We start from the raw sequence: 19,935 nt of genomic DNA, 5'->3' as shown, positions 1-19,935 counted from the left end.
AATTTAACATATACCAGTACATTGTATTATCAGGCGCTACACTGTGGCTGCTACCGAAGAAGAACCAACCCTCGAAGTTGATCACGTTTCCAGCATCACGTGATCAGAGAGTGATCAGAGTGACAGAGGATAGATGGGACGTTCCACTTACTCGTGTTTCCGCCTCCGCCGGTTCCCACTGTGTTTATGGTCGTCGGCACAGAGGACGACGGGTAGAGAAGCAGGTGGCCGTTCTCGCAGCCCTGCTGCTGCTGATGCCACCCTCCGCCCAGCCCCGACTCCCTGGAGCTCTGCCACCCGTTGAGCCGGTCGTCGGAGCCGTAGCGCTGGTGGTGATGCAGGGAGTACAGGTTGCCCGACGAGGAGGTGTTGGTGGAGGAGGAGGAGGAGCCCGACGAGCTGAGGGTGGACGGCGGTGTGGACTGGTGGTGGTGGTGGTGGTGATGGTGGTGGTGTGGCCCGGCAGGCGGCGGCCTCTCCAGCGAGTCTCCGCGGGCGGCGGCCCTCTCCTCCAGGTGGTTGAGCCAGAGCGCCAGGGCGGCGCGGTCCTCCAGGGAGGTGGCGGGGTGGATGAGGGCGTAGGACAGGAGCTGGCGGGACTCCTCCAGGTGGTGGCCGTGCTCGATGGTGTGGGCCAGGATGCGCGGCAGCAGGCGCATGTACTCGCCCTTGGCCTCGACGTTGCCCGGTTTGAGCAGCGGGAGGTGGGTGAGGACGAGCGAGATGACGCGCTCCTTGGGCTCGCCCTGCCACTGGCTGATCACTCCTGTCGGCAAAAACAAAAGAGGAAAAATTACAAACCAATAACCTCAGGCTCATAAGAACGCTCTTATCAATATTTAAAGTTGCTGAGACCGAGTGTTTCTATGGAGACAGCCATTATGTCTGCGAGATGACGACACGTGATTCTGAGAGTTAAATACGTCACTCTGACTGGGACAGGGAGGGGTTTTTTTGGAACGCCATGCACTGACCACTTGTTGATCTGTGCAACGAACCAGTAATCTCCTCAATATATTGAGCTCTTGTAATAAATACTTCTGCTAAAGACATCCGCGGGCTCCGTCTTCCTGATTCAACTGCATCCATTTCTCCATTACTACTAAATGGATCACCAACAATGAAGATAATCAATTAATCTGTAAAAGCTAGTTTTAATTGGAAAAACAGTCAAAGTTATTTATGGATATATTATTTTCTGGTTACTTTGCTCCTCTATGACAGTTTACTAAATATATTTGGTGTGTGGACAAAATAAAACATGTTGGGGTTTGGGAAACACAATCAACATTTTTCACCATTTTATGAACCAAACAACTAAACGATTGATCGAGAAAATAATCAACAGATCAATCGATAATGAAAATAACTGTAAGTTGCAGCCCTGAGTCAATCACAAGTCAGACCCGACTGGGCCGCAGCGATGAAACAGAATATCGACAATAATCAAGAGAATGCTGCAACACGAAAAGTCCAAGGTGGCAGCAAAAGGCGAGCGTACTTCACAGAGGGATTAGCGAACACATGTACGGGTAAAAATACAAGACGCCAAGATGATGTCAGTGCCCCACTGCAACGTCATCCTTCTATTCTGCTCTTCCTCTAACCGCCGTCGGCTGCTGATGGTACTGTACGGCTCTATACATAACCTGGAGGTCGCTCTATTGTTGTCCCAGAGTCCGTCAGTAGGCTGCGGGGAGCCCAGATGCTATAGATATTTTAACAGGTCAGGGCGACCGGCTTTGGTCCGCCACACAAATAGAGACAGGATGCGAGGACGGGGACGCAGCAGGGCCGGCTTCACTTCCTGCTCGGGAGATGTGAAGTTGACCACGGGCGGCCATGCTTAACCCACAGGATCTCGTCTCTAAATCGGACACACGGAACATGTGAAACTAGAAAAAATACATGTGCGAGCGCAGCCCCCCTAAGGCCAAAGATATCCCAATGTCACGGTCCACTTTGTGGTGATGTACAGCTTCTGTCCGCCGCGGCGAGTGGACAGCTGCAGCTCCCAAACAAGGGCCACATTCATCACGTCCCAGGAGAGACGGAACCACGACCCAGGGATGAAATAATTCAGGTTCAAGACTACGGGCAGTATGAAAGTGACAGTTTTATATGTCTCACCGTCCTTCTACTCACAGGAAGATCAGCAGCGGGTCCTAAATTCACTTTCCAAATTCAAACCAAATGCGTGAGATCCAGCGATTACAGTTTATACATTAATTAATAATTAATTAATCAAACCACTCAACTATACTGAGATGAACATGTAAGATAATGTAAGATAAAATCTGATTTTATTAATCCCATGCCAGGGAAATTGAACTTGTTAGAGCAGCAGCAACGGCATCAAGGAAGAGGTAGAATAACAAGAAATAGCAAATTACACAAAAACGTATATATAACGTATGCGTATATAAGGAGTGCACAAATGTGCATTGGTTAGGACTGACCTAGAAAAGACTGATAAATACAGTGTTGTATGATTGTGCAGTAAAAAATAAGTATGTACATATGTATTTATATAAATATATAAATATATAGAGAGAGACAACAGGTGGGGTGAATATAGACTGTATGGTTGTCTGTATTGATATTTTTGAAACTGTATGTGATGGGATCTGTTTTTAACACTGTTGATTTAAGGGTCAAAGACAATTCCTTTCCTTTGGCCATCTGAGTCTTATCCTAATTGATCAATCTACTTATATATTTTGTTATAAATAATATTTTGTGAACGGGCTGTTCATACCGTTTAGTGTGATGTTCTTAGATGAAAATCAATTTCTACCAGTTCATAAGCACTTTTTTTGGGGTAAAGATTCCAGATCCAGATCAGTTCATGTTAACGGGTGACATGAAGTGAACTAGGCCAGTCTGTCACTCAGAGGGCGGAGGTGGAGAGAGACTGAGGTATGAAGGGGTCTGAGAGGGAGGAGGAGGGAGGGAGGGGCAGAGAGAGAGAGAGTGTGTGTGTGTGTGTGTGTGTGTGTGTGTGTGTGTGGGGGGGGGGGGGGGGGGGGGGTCAGGGAGTGACTCCACTCTGCTACAGCGATGAAGTAATGCTTCATTCCTCTGAATGACACAAGCCTCAGGGCATCGGAGGAACAGCAGTCGTTCCACGATCAAAACTCGTTTGGTTTCCAAATGACAACGAACACATTCCGACGTAACACAGAAACCCTGATTAAAAAAAAAAGAAAGTTTAGAGAAACATTCAAAAAGGCCTTGGTTGTTCTGACAGACTGGATGAGGAGCTGACAGATGTTGGTAAGTCAACCTCGAAGTCGGCATCACCCTGGTTCCCTCTGCAAAAAGCCGACGGAATATTCAGATTATTAAAAAGTATATCTCCTTACAGCAAATAACCTCTACAGGACAGAGTCTTCCTGAAGCTCATTTGACGGCTCTTTCGCTCAAATATTCGCGGTCGATTGTCTGTTGCCACTTTGGGAAACGTCACATCATGTCAAACACAATCTTACATTTTATATGAATTAGTCAAATTTAACAGGGCGATACTTGCGGTTGTGAAAGGGGCTTTTGTGTGACTTCAGGCGTGAACTCCGGAAAATGTCCGGTAAAATTGGGTCGGGACGTTTTCCGGAGTTCTCCTTGGGAAGACGGCAGGAGTCAGAACCTCTCCGGGAACTTTTGAAAACTGAATTAGAGAAGAAAACGGGACAACAACTAGGGCTGGGCGATAAAACGATAACGATATGTATCGCGACAGACACGTAATCGATATCAATAGAAAATGCGTTCGATAGAATGTTTAGATAATTTTTTTTTCCTCGTTGGAAGGACCCGGAGCAAAGAGTCTAGATACGCCGGCACTCGTCCTCTGGTACCTAGCAACGTATGGAGTGACACGCCTAATAGCCAATCATGTAACAGTATCACGTTTGGTTGCGCCAAATGATCAATAATTATCGATATCGACCGATATGAAACACTTATATCGTGATACAGTTTTCAGCCATATGGCCCAGCCCCAATGAAAACCTAACATATGGACGAGTGAGTAACTGCCTCCACAAGTGTCAAACACGAAGAAGAACCGTTCACTGTTCGTTCATTCACACAAGCCCGATTCCGTTCAGAGTGGACGGGATGAGAAGGTTTTGCCCACACACGTGTCAAGACTCTTTCCTTCGCTCGTCTCCTCGCATGCATGGTCCCGCTGCCGCCCCGAGGGGAAAGTGCTAACCTCATCCAACTGGAGTGAGACCGGCGGAGGAGGAGGAACGAGGAGAGCAGCGGCGACACAGGAGGGGAGACACTGGAAACAGAGTTGGCGTTCAGTGATATCGACATCACATTTTCCCCTTTGTCCCTTTCGGACTGACTCAGTTTCACTCTGAACTTTGCCCGGTCCACTTCTGCATTCCGGCTGATCCTCTTACTCACACTTTCACCCAAGTGAAGCAAACAAATGTCAGCGCTGACATGAAGCGACAATGCAGACGAACAGACCCAACCGTACCGACAGGGAGCGGCGTGACAACAGCGCCAGGCATGTGCTCTTTCATGGGTAAAGACAGAGAGACAGACAGGGGGCATGCTGGGAAGAAGTGATGAGTCACGTCAGCATCATTGAGCAGAGTCAGTGAAAAAAAACAAAACAGAAAGTCAGACGTACACAAACAGTGAAACCTCAGACAGACAGACAGACAGAGTCACTTGTTCGTGGGCTGACACAGCGTTTCCTCCGCTGGTGAACTCCGTGTGCCGTCCTGCCCTGGCACTGCCCCCTGACCCCCGGACTCTCTCTGGCACCGGGACAATGGTGCCGCTGTACACGGACGTTCTGTTCAACAACGAAGTGGAGCGCTGTTCCTTCCGTTCGCCGGCGAAAGTTTCCCTCTTTCTCTCAAATAATCCCACGTGCAAGTCGGCTCTCTGTCAGATATCTGTCTATCACATGCCTTTGAGATTCCCCAAGCCCCTAAAGCGCCAGGCACTAGTATGATGTCAACCGATCACGTCGTTCACTTCTTGCCGCGTTATCGTTTCACCGGGTCCGGGAGCGAATCACTCCCCAGCGTGGATCAGATTTTATTATAACGGCGCTACTGCTTTCTTCAGATTAACTTGGTAAAAAGCCATATTTGCATCCTGGGAGTTAGAGGTGTGTGCTCATATTTATTGGTTATTCCATAACCCGTAGTGTCAACATCAATATAAGATAAGTTAAGTAGAGCTGCAACAGTAAGTCAATTAGTAATTGGCTGTTAAATTAGTCACCAACTATATTGACAATCGATTAATAGGTTCAATTATTTTTAATGGGAAAAAAAGGTCAAAATTCTCTGATTTCAGCTTCTTAAATGTGAATATTTTCTGGTTTCTTTGCTCCTCTGTGACAGTGAACTGAATATCTCTGGCGTGTGGACAAAACTAAACATCATCTTGAGGTTTTGGAGACACGATCAACATTTTTCACCATTTTTTGGACCAAGCAACTTCACTTGTTACAGCAGCACCAAGAGACGAGGCGTGAAGGAAGAGTCAGAAAATATTACTGAATATACAATAGAAGTAGAAGAGAAAGGACTATTAAAAAAAATCTTTATACTTTTGTTTTTTACAGAGTGCTATTGAATTTGGATTCAAAGTTTTTTTTTAGAGTCATCTATATATATATATAAATTGCATAGGATGATAAAAAAAACTGCATAGTTGTCAGGAATATAGATAGATACTGTATATAAAGTGAACGGTCATCAAAAAAGAAACGAGAAAGAAAAATCAGCAATTCTGAAGTCTGCCAGCAAACGTTACAACAAGGGGCTGTTTTATTTTTGAAATACGAGTGTGACTCCCTTTTTTTCCCTGAAGTGTAAAACATCTTGCTCAGCATTATTTATCAATAGAACACTGGTCACCTACAACAGCACAACTGTACGCGTCCGACACTCAGCGGAACGCAACAAGCTCCCTCTTGTTCTCAGGAGGTTGTTCGTCCCCGTTCTGCAGGAAACATTGAGGAACAAGACGCAGACGAGTCAGTTGAAGGGAGTGTGGGAGCTTCAGGAGAAGAGCATTAGAGGCTTTTTCCTCACATAGTAAGATGTAAGACGTGCCGCTGAACGTCGCGGCCACGTCCCTGGAGTAAACGTGACTGGGTCGACAGAAAGAAGCAGCTGCAGAGTGTGGTAAAGCAGAGGTCTTCCTCTGTCCTTGACATTTTAAAGACCAGCGCCACTTCTTGGAGAGAGCTACAATATAACATGACTATTATTATGAAGTGTCGAAGAATATCAAAATGGTAAAAAGCAATGAAATGTAATGTTCAAAAGTGAAATAAACATGACAAACAACATGAAAGCGATTTGGACAATCTAATATAAAGATGAATCAAGAATCAGAATCTGTGTTTATTGCCAAGTAGGTTTTAAAATACGAGGAATATTGCCTTGGTATTTTTGCTGCATGAAAACACGTTCAAAGAGCTGTAAAGGAAAACTATATAATAAATGAAGTAGAAATATATGAAAGTATTTTCAAATTGGAAAAATGTGCAATCGTTCCCTGAGAGTTATAGCTGAACAAACACGAGCTATGGAATAAATCACTTAATCAAATATCAAGTGGGACAATTTCATATTTAATATTTGGTGGGTTTTAATCTGATTTAAATTGCCCTGGTTATAATTTTCCCACTTGACATTTCATTTTTAGAGATTCGTATTTTTAATTGATATGATACTGGTTTGATTCTTTGGATATATAGAACAGTATGGCTGCTGATTTCTATGACTTATTTAATTTAGACATTGTTATTACCCATTTAAATATAAATCAGGTTAAAAGTTCAGAATAAAAGGTTTAAGAAGAAGAAGAAGAAGAAGAAGTGACTGAAGTAATGAAGAGTATCTTTGAACCCAGGATGGCCGTCTTGTACCACATGACCTCTGCAGTCCCTGAAACACAGTCGACGCTTTGTGCTGTAAATTTTACTCCACAAATTGTAACCATGGTGAATCAGCACATGGAACACATGGTGTAACGGTGACTCTTCGCCCAGGTTTTAATCCCGACACTCCAAAAAAATTTAAAAGGTCAGTAATCAGCAACAGAACCTGGTGAAAATCTAATCTTTGATTAATATAAATCTAACGTGGAGCAGCAGGCGACCTCCGGGTTTAACTTTGACCCTGATCCGGAGGCTGCGTGTCCTCTTCACATCCGCCTCCGCGATCACAAGACACGGGCGACGGTCGTGGAACAATGCGATTGTTTTAGCTCATTTGTTACACATTGGTTATGCACACACACACACACACACACACACACACACACACACACACACACACACACACACACACACACACACACACACACACACACACACACACACACACACACACACACACACACACACACACACACACACACACACACACACACACACACACACACACGTGGAGACGTTTCGTTAGACACATGATTCCTCTCGTTCTAAATATAGACGGGTCAACGGTACACAAAGCCACAACTGGGCAGCAAGCACAACAGATAACACCCATACAACGCTGTATGTACGTGTGTGTGTGTGTGTGTGTGTGTGTGTGTGTGTGTAAGAGACAGTGTGGGAAGGTGTGTATGAACCCAGCTCACACCTCAAAAGAAAAATCTCCACGAGCCAAAGTTACACAACTAGGATTAGACGATGAGATAAAGTTAGTCTTTGGGGGGTTTTGAGGTTTAGGATTATATTTGTGATCAGGGTTAAGATTGAAGATCTAGCCGAGGTGTTCAGAGGTGTGGACTGAATCTAGTCCACAGAAGAAACTTCACAAGTGTCTGTATGAGCGACCGTGTGTGTGTGTGGCCTCTTGACCTCTGTCCTCCAGCGTCTCCTGTTAGCAAAAAAAAACACGGGGGGCCTCACTTCGTCACTGCTGCCGGCAACCGACTCCTCGTTGTTGATTCATCACCAACAACACGTCGCCCCCCCCCCGTCCCCCCGACGCGGCGTGTTCCCTTCACCGACCAGAGCGACAGCAGAGATCTCAGAGGGGAAAGTGAAAGAGAAGCGGACCAAGGACCAGCCGAGGAGGCTGGAAGAGGAAGGAGGTGTCTGGAAACCAGACCGCCGGGACGGGAAAGAGAAGAGCGGAGGAGCTGGAAGGTGAACGTCCGTCCTGAGATTGACTTTCTGACCCGAGTCGCACAGCTCAGACAAACACACCGTACACAAAACAAGACTTCACGGTTTCGAAAACACAAAGGAGCTCACTGTCTGAGGATTTAGATGACTTAGAGGAAGTCGCCGAAGGAGGGAAAAAAAGGGGAGATGGAGCAGTGGAGGTTACTTGAGGGGAACAAAGTGACGAGAGGCAGAGAGAAGAGTGAGTTGGGTGGAGTGAGGAGTGGGATGGGGGGGATGGGGGAGAAAGGAAAAGTTCCCGCTCCTGCTTTTCCGAGTGGATTCTCCAGCTCAGCAGTGGGGAATGTGCTGGCATACCACAGAGCCTGCTGCTGAAGAAATGCAGTGATCTCTCTCTCTCTCACACACACACACACACACACACACACACACACACACACACACACACACACACACACACACACACACACACACACACACACACACACACACACACACACACACACACACACACACACACACACACACACACACACACACACACACACACACACACACACACACACACACACACAGTATGATGAGCCACAACATGACAATCTCCAGCCGTTTACACAAAACACAGATCATCAGATCGGGCAGAATGTCACATGAACGACTCGTCGACGACATCACACCACTGTGACACTGACAGTTCTGAGCAGAGGTGGTTGGGGTTGAGTTTTTTCCCCCCACACAGGCACATTTGGAGTCTCTTCTCTCAAGTCCGGACGTTTTTTCTGAAGTGTATTTCTGGAGGGGGGGGGGGAGACGTATGCGATAAATGTCACAGCAAATGTTTTCCAAAGTAAAGTCCATGTGAGAATATCCGGAAAATTCTGTATATGACTGTAAACAGAATTATCGTCATGTTCCGCCTCCCGCTGCTACACAGACGCCACAGAATGTCCCGTAAATAGTCTCCTCTTGGTGGGAACACGTTGGACTTGGACAATCTCCTGCTGCTTTTGTCACAGATGAATGTTTTCAGAACAAACTCCGGAAAACGTCCGGACCCAATTTTCCGGAGTTTGCCGTCTGTTCTGAAAACATTTTCACTCTAGATTGGAGGAAAGACTGAAACTAATTACACGTTACATTTGATCTAATCCAAGTACTCATGGGAGCCCTGAATCAAAATATGTAAGTGCGATTCACAGCAGGATCAAGTCATTTTCAAACCTAAAATGATAATAATAAGTGGCAGATGTTGAAATGAAAGAACAAAGGTTTATTAAAAACCATCTGTCATGATGCTGATGTTGTGAAATAAGTTAAGATATTGGTGGTGTTGTAGCCTGAAAACTATAAGAGCGTGAGTAGGTTGTTGGCTGCCTAAACCTCACTGTACGTTTCCATATTAAGTTTATTGTTCATCGCTTTGTAAATCATACAGTTATGTAACATCATTTTGATGCAATCTGGATTATAAAACAAAACAAACAAAAAACTGATTTACAGCCGCAAGAGTTCGTCAATCAGTTGAGAGGTGGTTTGATAGAAAATTGATTTGCAACTATTTTAATAATCAAGTCATCTTTCATCAGAAGTGAAGATTATCCGTTTTCCTTTGTCGTACGTGACACTAAAACAGGAATATCTTTGGGTGTCGGACAAAACAAGACATCTGAAGACATGATCGTGTGCTGTGGGAAATTATGCGGAAAAACTTTCAGGCATTTTCTGGAATGAATCGATTAACGGAGTAAATAATCTGCGGCCCTTCTGACTTCAATGCTCATGTGTTTGAGTCACATCAGAAAGAGACAAGTCAGTGACAAACACTTGACAGAGCAAAACAGAAGGGGGAAACTCATTTAGAATTTTAAAAAGACACAAAGAGAGAAAAGAGAGCGAAAAGAAAAGAAAGAACCACATAACAGAAGAGAAGCAAAAAAGAAGGAGGAGAAGAAGAAGGGAAACGAGGGAAGCTGGACGGAGAGTGTATATACAGTAAAAGAGGTGTGGTCCACAAAATGTATGATGTAAATGATCTAATGCTGCTGCATCGCCCGCCACACCCAGAGAGAGAGAGAGAGAGAGAGAGAGAGAGAGAGAGAGAGAGAGAGAGAGAGAGAGAGAGAGAGAGAGAGAGAGAGAGAGAGAGAGAGAGAGAGAGAGAGAGAGAGAGAGATTTTTGATTTTGAAAACACAATGTTTATTAAAATTTACCAGAGAACATCACGGTCCAAATGAAATGAAAAAAAAAACACACAACAACAAAATAACAGAAAGAGAGAAAGAGAGAGAGAGAGAGAGAGAGAGAGAGAGAGAGAGAGAGACCATGTCCTGACATGAGGAGCAGGCAGGCTCCCACAGGCCCCCGACACAAGCTCAGGGGCCCTGTGAGGGGGGGGGGGGGGGGTTTCACTGGTGTCAACGGGTTTCGACCGGAGGGGGAGAGAAGAGGAAAGAGAGAAGACGATGATCACACAAAGCTGCAAACGGGAGAAGGGAAGAAGAAGAAGAAAGAACAACAACAACAAAAGGTCAAGGGAATAAAAGAGGCAGAAGGGAAAAGAGAAACAGATACTTCTTCGACACCATGGCATGAAAGGTGTGTTGCAATCGGATCGAGCTCGACCACGTGACAGAGCTCAGGCGTAAACGCAGCCACGACGACGCACCGAGGACGGATTGTGATCGATCACACAATGTTATAATAACTCAGTTCATGGATGGCGCCCACCACCTTCTCTTCTTCTTCTGTTGTTTGGAGTTGTTGTTGTTGTTGTCGTCGTCACACACACGAGAGGAGGACGTGACGAAGAGTTAGACAGATCTCACTGTGAACACTGGAGCAGGTGTAAATGTAATCAGATTCAAATCATATCAAGACGAGTCACGTTCAAAAAACGAGAGTAAATGAGGTGGGAGAGTAAAGACAGACAGACAGAGAGAGAGAGAGAGAGAGAGACAGACAGACAGACAGACAGACAGACAGACAGACAGACAGACAGACAGACAGACAGACAGACAGACAGACAGACAGACAGAGAGAGAGAGAGAGAGAGAGAGAGAGAGAGACAGACAGACAGACAGACAGACAGACAGACAGAGAGAGAGATAGACAGACAGACAGAGAGAGAGAGAGAGAGACAGCGAGAGAGACAGACAGAGAGACAGACAGTCAGTGTTGTAGGGTCGGCCTGACCTTGACCTCAGCCTGACCTACTGACACATGACTGACTGACTGACTGACTGAGGAGGAGGAGGAGGGTTGTCACTCCCGTCTAGTCTGAAAGTAAAGTTCAGCCTTCTCCCATTGTGCCCTTTAACAAGCCAAGAGAAGCATTAAGCCACATTCGCCACGTAGAGACTACAGAGCTGCAGCTATCGATTATTTTCACTGTCCATCAATCTGTAGATTATTTTCACTATCCATCAATCTGTCGATTATTTTCTCCATTCATCAATCTGTCGATTATTTTCTCCATTCATCGTTTGGTCCACAAAATGTCATGAAATGGTGAGAAAAGTTATGGCTTAATCGACTGATTAACACCGGACGCGACGCAAAATTTCCACGCAAAGAGATCACACACTCGCCGTCGGCAGATGTGCAAAGTCCAGGTATCGGTATCAGGAAGGTGAAAAACAAATGGTATCTGAACATCTGGAAGCAGAAAGTGCCACAAACAAAACATGTGTTGTTGTCTGTTCCGCAAACCTGATCTGTGTGACATGTGAGAGGCATTCTGTGAAATGATTTCTTCTATATATATATATATATATATATATATATATATATATATATATTTTTTTTAATACATGTCACCAATTGTTTTGCTGATAAAGCTTAGTGGGTCACACCACTGACTTTGCTACAGAAGGTCTGGGTTCGATTCCAGGTCTAATGTAATCTATTTTCAGATTTTAATTTAAAATGTCAGGAAAAAAAACTGTTCTACTTCCCATGACTCAGCATTTTGCTTACATACATTGTAATACCAATAAAAAAATGAATCTGATGCCTGTAGAGACCTTTTAAGGATCCTGGGGGGACACATGGAACTTCTGCAGTGTTCAGATCACAGGACAACATTTGGAAGAATATCAACTAACAGACGAAGAGATGAAGACATCATGTCACCGATTATAGACCCGGAAGAGAAACGGCTCTTCATCGCTGCCCTGACATCATCACATCCAGGACACCTGGTCAAATTATAAAATATCATATGAATTCACAGCTCCCATCTGCTTTTCACATTGTGTGTGTGTGTGTGTGTGTGTGTGTGTGTGTGTGTGTGTGTGTGTGTGTGTGTGTGTGTGTGTGTGTGTGTGTGTGTGTGTGTGTAATGAAGGCATAGAGTCTTTTCCTCTGTGGGCGCTTGTTTATTTACATGGTGTAATGTTTTAAACAGTCGCCGAGATGAATGTGGATGTTCTCGTGCTTACACTTCTACAGCGGGAAGCACCTGTGTGACGATGTGCTAAACGTGTGTGTGTGTGTGTGTGTGTGTGTGTGTGTGTGTGTGTACGTTGTCCACGGGAAAGGGAAAAGAGCCATCACATTTCACAGCTACTGTACACGGCAGCATCCTGCTCGTAACATCGTCTCACATCACTCCACGTCCACTCTGCTCCTCCTTCAAGTCAAGAACTTTACAATTAACACAAACCTCCGTGAATCGTCTGCAAACAAAGTGTTTAACCTTGAGCAGAGACATGGAGAGAATCCATGAATGTGGGCACCACGTTTTATGAATGTAATCTAATTATCATTTGATTTTTGATTTTAAAAATTGTCCTTTCATGCCACAACTTTTCCAGAATGTCCATTTTCCGTGCAAAACCATTCACACCTCACTACTTCATCTGGTCATGTGGCGCTAACACAGGCGGCTGTAAATGATGAAGATTGAACCGGTAAAAAACTCTTATCTCAATATCAACCATCAAGTCCAAAAAGCCAATTTTTCGTGCGGTGAGTTTACATACAAAGAGACGAGACGTCTCGAGAGCCAATCGGTGTTGACATTCTCTCGACATCACTGACGTCCAAAAGAGGACCGGCGAATATTCACGTGTTGATTTTACTCGTGGGCCCACGAAAACTCGCTCGCCCGTTCGGGCGGAACGAATTTTACACATTTTTTTTTCCCTACAGAGATAAAGGTCTAATATCAAAACTCAAGTTTGGGATTTAATGTCCACTAACAATCCTTTATTTGTGTGTTCTGGGTGAGCGCAGAGGCCTGATGGTGATTTCTTCTCATTGTCTCATCTCCTTCCCAGCAGTGGGGGGAGGTTTCCTCGTAGTAGGACGTGGCTGCTTTATGAATGGAGGACAATCCTTTGCCATCCTTTACTCCGACCCCCCTCCTTCCCGCTTCCTCTTCGGCCTTTCATCAACATCCTCTTTTCTCCCATGCTGCTGCAGCAGTAGTAGCCCGTGGCTGGAGGTCTGGAGGAAGAAGGGGTGGGGGGGGGGGCTGGAAGCAGGGGTGAGTGATTTGCAGTCTACCTGTGAAAGTGTACGTGAGTGCTGCCTGGTGCTGGGTGAGGCTCTGACTGTGGCAGTCGCAGCTATGCAGGGAATGTGAGCCTAGGCACTGCCAGGGCTGGACCAGAGAAGCCCACAACTCTATTTAAGGAAATGGTAGTCAGGGGCCCCGTCAGCCGCTCACTCTGTCTCTCTCTCTCTACCCCCCCACCTTCTTCCTTCCTTGTGAAAGAATGATGATTATTTTTCTTTGTGGAAGAAAAGTTTATTTCTGTACCTGCTGGAAAGAAAGACACACACACACACACACACACACACACACACGCACGCGCGTCGTGTTTCCGGTACCTTTGTGAAAGTAACGAGGGACGAACACCAAGAAAACCAACAACATACCAGTCGGAGAGAGGATAAGTCTGACAGATGGATAAGGACACAACCAAACATTTGGGTCAGAATAATGGCGGAAAAAATATTTTTTTCACAGCTGTTGTGAATCCAGCAGCGTGTCTCCTGTTGACATCGTTCAGGCTACAACAGTGTGTTTGTGTGTTTGTGTGCGAGTGAGTGAGTGAGAGAGTGAGTGAGAGAGAGACAGGCTTATCCAGTGACCTCGGCCGGTCCACACACAGCCTGAGGGAGAGCACTTCCAGCATCCAGCTTGTAAAACCGTGTGAGCGGAGACAACACAAACACACACATGCACAGACCCATTCAGAAAAAAACATGACAGCACCCCGAGCCTGAGGCGACGACAGGCGCTACTCTGCAGCGTCCGCTCGCTCGCTGGAGTCACTCAGGCTGAACTGTCCTCTGAAATGACTCAATCCAACCAGCGTGTCATAATTCAACAGCACAAGAAAACCAAAGAGAAGTGTGGGAAACCATCAGAGCCTGACCGATACGGAATATTCTAAAATGAGCACTTTTTCGCCTGTTTGATTATGTATATGCAACTCTCTTGATTCTTGCACTTTTCGGGTAATATCTTCATGTCAATGTGCTTATCGGAAGTGGCTTTGGACAAAAGCGTCCGCGACATGGATGTAATGTTATGAAATATATCTGTCAGCCGATGGTATCAGTTTCACTTATTTTTGTTGATATGAATACTGTTATTGAACAGAATAGACTGCAGAAAGATGTGCATTTACGTTAACATTTAATGTAAAAATTAAATCCTTTTTTTTTCTTAATTCATGTTCTATGTATTTGGTTGTATTTGTATTTGTGTTTTCTTTTTATTTATAGTTATTTATTTAAAAATATCAACCCTTTGTCATAAAGGTTTGATTACGACATTTTATCATTGACAGATTAATATATATATATATATCTCTATCTTGGGTGATGTAGAAATCTTTTATTCCCTAATATCAATATCGGCATCGCCCTCGGAAAATCCCTATCGTTCGGGCTCTAGAAACACAAAAAATCACAATGAAATTTAATCAAGTAGAAGAGCCAGTCGTCCAAATATTTGTCTGTGATATGAATGCAGATTTTGATAATGTGACAAAAAAGGTAAAACTTTCACCATCTGGACAGAACAGAAAGCTGAGTTTAGGTGCTTTGTGTCAGACAGTGTGACGGGAAACAGAACAAAGTTAACTGACTCAGGATCGGCACAGAAAAAGTGTGTGAAAACAGCAAAGTTGTTGATTACCGAGACATTCACCGAGTGAATGTGGCGGGTGTCTGACCAACAACATCATCAGTCCTGTCAGCAACAAGTAAAGTAAAACACCTGCAACAAACAGGCATGAGTATGAATCCTCTTATTGCTGGATTTATCGATCGATTGATTCTAAGATGTGCAAACATATTTGTTTTCTAAATTATATTGCAATATTGTTTGTTTTTCTTCTGCAGCCAAGAGGATTCGTTTGTGATCAAAGACACGGCCATTTAAATCCTGTTGAAAATGTTTGTACAAAAGCAGAATTTCTTTTCTGAGAAGTAAAGAAACAATCTTTAAAACATTAAGGCGTCACTCAACAGGACTAAATTGAAAAACTGTAAATAACTTCAGGTGTAATTAACTCCTTCAAGGAGGTCATGTGATTGCGTCTGTTTGTCTGTTTTATATGTTAGCAGGACTACTCAAAAAGTTATTGACAGATTTGCATAAATAAAAAAAATAAAAAAGAAAAGTCTTGTGTCCATGGTAACAGGTGATTCCAATTTTGGGAGGGATCCAGATGTGGATCCAGGAAGTTTTGAAGGAATCTTCACCATTGCGGGAAACACGTTTTGAGCCATATCTTCACAAACACAATACGTTACAAACAATATGTAGGTCAGATGGAGATGGGAATGTCCGTTTTGGGTCAAACAGCATATAGGTCGGGTAAATTACCTCTTGTAGGAGTCGGGTTTGGATGAGGTCATTTCCACCCACCAGGGACTCAAAGGTCTCCTGTTGTATGGCCGTCACGGCAACCGTTGCCAGGGGGGCTCTCTCTCTCTCTCGCCGGGGGCCGGTTATTGCTGATGTCACTCTGTGCCGTCGCGGCCAACAGTGCCGTCAACCAATCAGAAACTAAACCGAGTGTGGTCGGTTGGCGCCTCGCTGTGTCTCAACTGTCACCATCCATTCACCAAGGACAGAGGGGACAGTCAGAGACACAGCTGAGGCCGGAGCACAGTCCCACATCAAGGTTCTGGCTCAGCTGCTGTGGACCAGCAAACTAAAAACATCCCTGCCAAGAATACTTGTTTCTTTTCTAACAGCGAACCCTTCTCATGTTGAGTTGTCCTGAGCCTTCCTCAACACTGTGTTCTGGTATTCTAAGACTTAAATAACACCGAGTTCTTATGTCGTCCTTGTAAAGCCAGTTTTTTTTAAAAGTGGGTTGTTCTGAGCATGTTCGGAGAACCTGCCACAGTTTTCTGTGGATTTATTCAGTCTCAGTGTCTCAGTGTCCCAGACTGTTGAGATTCCTCCTTCTTCTGGTCTCCAATTTACCTCAGACAAAAACACTCCTTGTACCAAATTTAGCTACAAGCTGATTTCCACGTTCTGCCTGGTGCAGGTGACCAGAATCTGAATCCACAAACTTCTGGTTATTAACAGGTTTACAATGTAGTTTCAGACTTTTGGACCCAACCGTATCAGTGTATATATATATATATATATATATATATATATATATATATGTCTTTTTAGTATTTTTTTCAGCCCCGAATTTATGCATCTCTAATAACTACACATGACGCTATGACGACCACAAAGACTGTTCCACAAATACAGACTCCTGCTCACTGTGTTCATGAAATATAATTTTTTGCCAATTTCATACTGCTTATTTTATGCAATGAAATGATACTCTGATTGTTTTCAATGAGGGAGGTTCTTTGCTCGCTTTTGCGTTTCTGAGCACTTTGCATTTACCTGCTATACGTGACTGGTGATTTGTGGCGAGTTCCAATAAATTTGAGGGAAAAGTAATTTACATCACAAACCCTTGGAGAGTGATTGTCGGTTTCTTATCAAAGTAAATGCAATTACGTAAATCAAGCAGCAGCAGTCAACAATTTGGTTTACAGTAGAGACGAGGTGTTTCCTTAATGTTATCTTAATCTTACATTTTAATAATATGTGTAGCCCACCGTCACTCAATATCACAAACTAAGAGAAATAACGTAAAGAGCATCATTGTGGGGAGTAAAATAATAGCAGGACACGACCTGAGCATGTACAACAAATCTGTCTAGAGTCAGTTGTCATCAATAGTTATCGAATAATCGAAACATAAATCATAAGTATCTGCAGCAGAACTGCAGTTTAAATTTAATCTCAGATTAACAGATCCACTACAGTTTAGCCTGATGTTTTTGTTTTGCATTTTTTTTCCAAACAACTAACCTACAGTACATATTTTTACATTTACAAAACCACTACAAGATTATTGACAACTAAAATTAAGTTAATTTAATAACTTTTCTGGATGTTTAATGATAGCCTAATAACATATTTCAAAATCACACAAAATCATTGGTAATTTAAGACTTTATGAAGAAATTGCAGTTTCTAGGTTGACTGCCTCTTTATGTTGTATATAAAATGTCTGCTGCGGGTGTACACTTTACTCCCATTGATCATCTGATAAATTACTGGGTGCCAGTCTAAAAGGTCCAGTATCGTCCTTGTTCCAGGTCAAACGTATGTTTTTTCGCGTGCTGCCTCGTCTGTACAGATCTGCTGGTCTGAGCAGTTGGAACTGGACGGCTCCCAAGATTAAACAGCCTCCTTGCACAAGAAGTGCAGTGTATAGCCCAGCCAGCTGCCTGAGAGCGGGGTGGGGATGGGGAAGGGCTGGGCGGAGGGTGGGGACTATATGGGGAAACATTATACGCCTGTATGTCTGGTCTGGTCAGGGCAGGACTGACTGCTCATCTATGAGACAGGCTGGTATCCCTCACCTGTTCTCACCCTCCACGTGAATCTCCCAGTTGTAAATTTAGATGGTGTTTTCAACTTAACATTATATTTGTAGTCAGACTCGGGTTGAATTGCAGTTCAATTTTAATTGTAAATTTGTTTCTTTCTTTTCTTTTAGACGTGAGCACTTGTTCCCGTTGCGTTTACACGAGAAAACACAACCCAAGAAATTCCCCGTTCTCTGGCGGACGTGGACGTCGGTGACTTTGTGAGGATCTCAACACTAACTCGCACATCGCATCAAATATTTCGACTCCGAGACTCCAGTCGCCGCGGAGTGAGTGACGCGAAATTTGCGTCTTGGCGTCGCGTTTGGTGTGAACGCACTGTAACACTGTACATACACGAGGCATTTGGCTAAGATGAAACTTGATTTGGTTGGCTGCACGATGACAGATAAATAAATCCACTCTGTAGGAACACAGTCTTGTAAACACAGCATCTAAATTACTTCCACCTGAAAAGTTTTGGAAGTGTGCCCAGTTAAACAATCTTTAATGTCTCCCAGTAGAGTTTGGCGACACCGGCCAGTGATGAATGAAGAGTCGTGGAGCATTAAGTCAATGGAAATAGCTATAACAAACATGCAATAACAACTCATTTGCAAAAGGCATCACAGACTGTGCTCCGTGCCAGCAGTAGACGGGTCCAGATGTCACCCCGACAACGGTCAACGGGCCTCACTGAAGACAGAGACCGGGCCAAACCAACAAACCAACAACCGTACAGGTGTTTATTGCTGCAGATTTGCCGCCACACTCGGCTCAGAGTGGTTGAACTATAATGTTCCTCCCTGTGCACATAGTTTCGATAGGTCAGAGTAATACCGACAAAGTACTGATATACTCTATTTAAAAACAGAGTGACCTTTTGCAGCCATGGCAGCAGATGTAGCCGTACCAAATACACCAGAGATGTTCCGATACCGATACCAGGATCTGAAATTCGTCTGAAAATGCCACGTCGAGAATTGACGAGTACGCAAATCTATGTGCCGATTCCGATACCACGTCCCCAAAGATTATACTGGTTTCACCCAGAGAAAACTGCAACTTTCTTTTCTGAAGACAACGTGATTTCTGGTGGTGTCGCGGTTAGCCAGCAGTAGTGCAAACAGTTTGGCACTATTTCACGTTGGAAAGGCCCACAAGCGAAACAGCGATGTGAACCGGATTGTTGCCTCATATTGTTACTGTGAAAGATTCAGGGCGTTTTTACACTTGAAAGTCCGGACCGAGGTCCGAGACAACTCCCGTGTTTTTGTTACATTGTTTACATTTGATCCGGTTAGTTTTGGTTTCACGTTGCAACTTTGCAAGCGCACTCAAAAACTTAAAACAACAAACCTGCGTCCTGCCGTCATCATCTATTCTTTCTGGTTCTGTTTCTTAGCTGCCTTCATGCAATTGTTCGAAAAGTGCGTTCCGTACAATAAAGTTTTCACGAACCAAAACATTAGTTCAGTGTAATCCGGACCGAGACCATCTTTTTTGGCCCCTTTGGCACCTGCCACTTGGGTATGTGTGAAAACGCCCTCAGACTAAATGTATTGTATTTTTCTAAACCGTGGCTGCACGTTAACAGTTTTGTTGTTATTTATTCCTAGATTTATTTAGTTTAAATAGATTTAATTAGCATCGCACTTCAATACAGGGTTAGTAGCAAACAGCTGTTAAAATATGTTATACAAGTTATTATTTCTTTTAAATGCACTGGTATCGGATCAAGGCCAGCTTTCTGAATCGGTATCGTGAAGAGAAAAATAATATCGGAACAACACCACAAGACAAACCACAATACAAAAACTATAAAATATTATTATTGTTTCCCATTAAAACCCTGTAATCCAACAACTGAAGATGTATTCACTGTGCATTCTGT

The 19,935-nt window shown here is 44.0% G+C and overlaps 1 protein-coding gene across 2 annotated transcripts in view; it reads right to left on the bottom strand.

The window, feature by feature from the left end:
• The window catches only part of samd4a (sterile alpha motif domain containing 4A), a 51,038-nt gene that overhangs the window by 20,669 nt on the left and 10,434 nt on the right, over window positions 1-19,935 (bottom strand). For both annotated transcript variants that reach the window (XM_035629324.2, XM_035629325.2), the window contains exon 3: window positions 152-766. In XM_035629324.2, the coding sequence (XP_035485217.2) occupies window positions 152-766 (615 nt within the window). The remainder of the gene's footprint in view (window positions 1-151; window positions 767-19,935) is intronic.

The sequence above is a fragment of the Scophthalmus maximus genome, chromosome 4 (genome assembly GCF_022379125.1).
Source record: "Scophthalmus maximus strain ysfricsl-2021 chromosome 4, ASM2237912v1, whole genome shotgun sequence".
In the NCBI taxonomy this organism is placed as follows: Eukaryota; Metazoa; Chordata; class Actinopteri; order Pleuronectiformes; family Scophthalmidae; genus Scophthalmus; species Scophthalmus maximus.
This window is presented reverse-complemented; position numbering and strand designations above follow the sequence as displayed.